General features: G+C 57.1%; 2 protein-coding genes across 2 annotated transcripts in view; one reads left to right on the top strand and one right to left on the bottom strand.

The window, feature by feature from the left end:
• Positions 1–78, bottom strand: part of FAM173B (family with sequence similarity 173 member B) — an 18,271-nt gene extending 18,193 nt beyond the window's left edge. Inside the window, exon 1 of the mRNA XM_023513085.1 lies at positions 40–78. Coding sequence (XP_023368853.1) covers positions 40–55 — 16 coding nt within the window. The 5' untranslated portion in view covers positions 56–78. The remainder of the gene's footprint in view (positions 1–39) is intronic.
• A 255-nt stretch (positions 79–333) lies between these two features.
• The window catches only part of CCT5 (chaperonin containing TCP1 subunit 5), a 22,418-nt gene continuing 21,473 nt past the window's right edge, over positions 334–1,278 (top strand). Inside the window, exon 1 of the mRNA XM_023513079.1 lies at positions 334–804. Within this exon, the coding sequence (XP_023368847.1) occupies positions 519–804 (286 nt within the window). The 5' untranslated portion in view covers positions 334–518. The remainder of the gene's footprint in view (positions 805–1,278) is intronic.

Below are 1,278 nucleotides of genomic sequence, written 5' to 3'. Positions count from 1 at the left end.
CCGCTCCCACAGCAGCCAGCAGGGCCGCGCCGGCCTCACCTCCTCCGCCCTCCATCGCGAGATTTCCCACAAGGGTTTTTTTTTTTTTTTTTTTCCCTAATAAAGGAAGTGGATTCTACTATCTTCTCGTAGCCCGGGGTGGGAAGAAGGGAGGAAAGAATGCTGTAAGTAAATGAGCTCCTCCCTAGGATCTACTGTTCAAAAATCTCAATTGTGAAGTTTTATGAAAAATGATTAAACTCAATCTACTTTTAACTTGTTGGTTTTAAAACTTCTCATTAGTGTTTTCAAACTCCCCCCCTACGGCTTCTTGAATGGTAGAGGCTGCCAAGGGCCGCTGATTCCAGAAGGTACTATCTAGCGTGAAATTAGTCTCGGTTGAAACATAAGTCTCGCGCCCTGCGTACTGCGCATGCGCCAGCTGTTGCCCCCCTCCCTTCCGCGACAGGAAGGCGAGTCCTCGGTTCCGGGGTGGTCTCCGCCGGTTGCGAGGAAGTAATTCGTGCGGCTGCTGCACCATGGCGTCCGTGGGGACCCTCGCCTTCGATGAATATGGGCGCCCTTTCCTCATCATCAAGGATCAGGACCGCAAGTCTCGTCTTATGGGACTGGAGGCCCTCAAGGTAACGGGACCGGGACACACTCGCGGTGAAATGAGGGAAAGCGGCGTGTCAGTGGCTCTGCGCCTGCGCGAGCTTAGCGGTTGTGCCATGTGCTCCCCGGGAAGGGCGAGAATCTTCTTTCCCGGGTGTCCCCTCTGGTCGTCAGGCACGCACCCCGCTCTCCGAGCCCGGGAGAACCGGCGTAGAAGCCTTTAGAACGAACGCGGGCTGCGGTGGCCGCGGGCGCTCTCCGGAGTTGGGTGGGGCAGCCTCGGGGCAGCCGGCCAGGCGGGTCCAGCCCAGAGGTACCTCAGTACCCAGCAGGGTTTCCAGCACAAGGTGCGGGGCAGGTGCTCCGGGCCACCTCTCGGGTTAGGCCTCCGCTCATTAGCCTTCAGCGGGTGTACCTGCAGCAGCCCTTTTGTCGTCGTAAAGTTTCGGTCATTTACGAAGCATTTCGTTTTTGAGTGGTCTTTCCGGGATGCGGTGCTGTAAAGACGAACATACACTCTTAATTAAAAGAAGGGGAAACCGGCCGGGCGTGGTGGCTCACGCCTGTATTCCCAGCGCTATGGGAGGCCGAGGCGGGTGGATCACCTGTGCTCAGAGGTTCGAGACCAGCCAAGACCCCCCTGAGCCAAACGAGCCAGAGTGAGACCCCGTCTCTACAACAACA

The sequence above is a fragment of the Otolemur garnettii genome, unplaced genomic scaffold (assembly GCF_000181295.1).
Source record: "Otolemur garnettii isolate 467f Iridium unplaced genomic scaffold, OtoGar3 scaffold00033, whole genome shotgun sequence".
Classification (NCBI taxonomy): Eukaryota; Metazoa; Chordata; class Mammalia; order Primates; family Galagidae; genus Otolemur; species Otolemur garnettii.
This window is presented reverse-complemented; position numbering and strand designations above follow the sequence as displayed.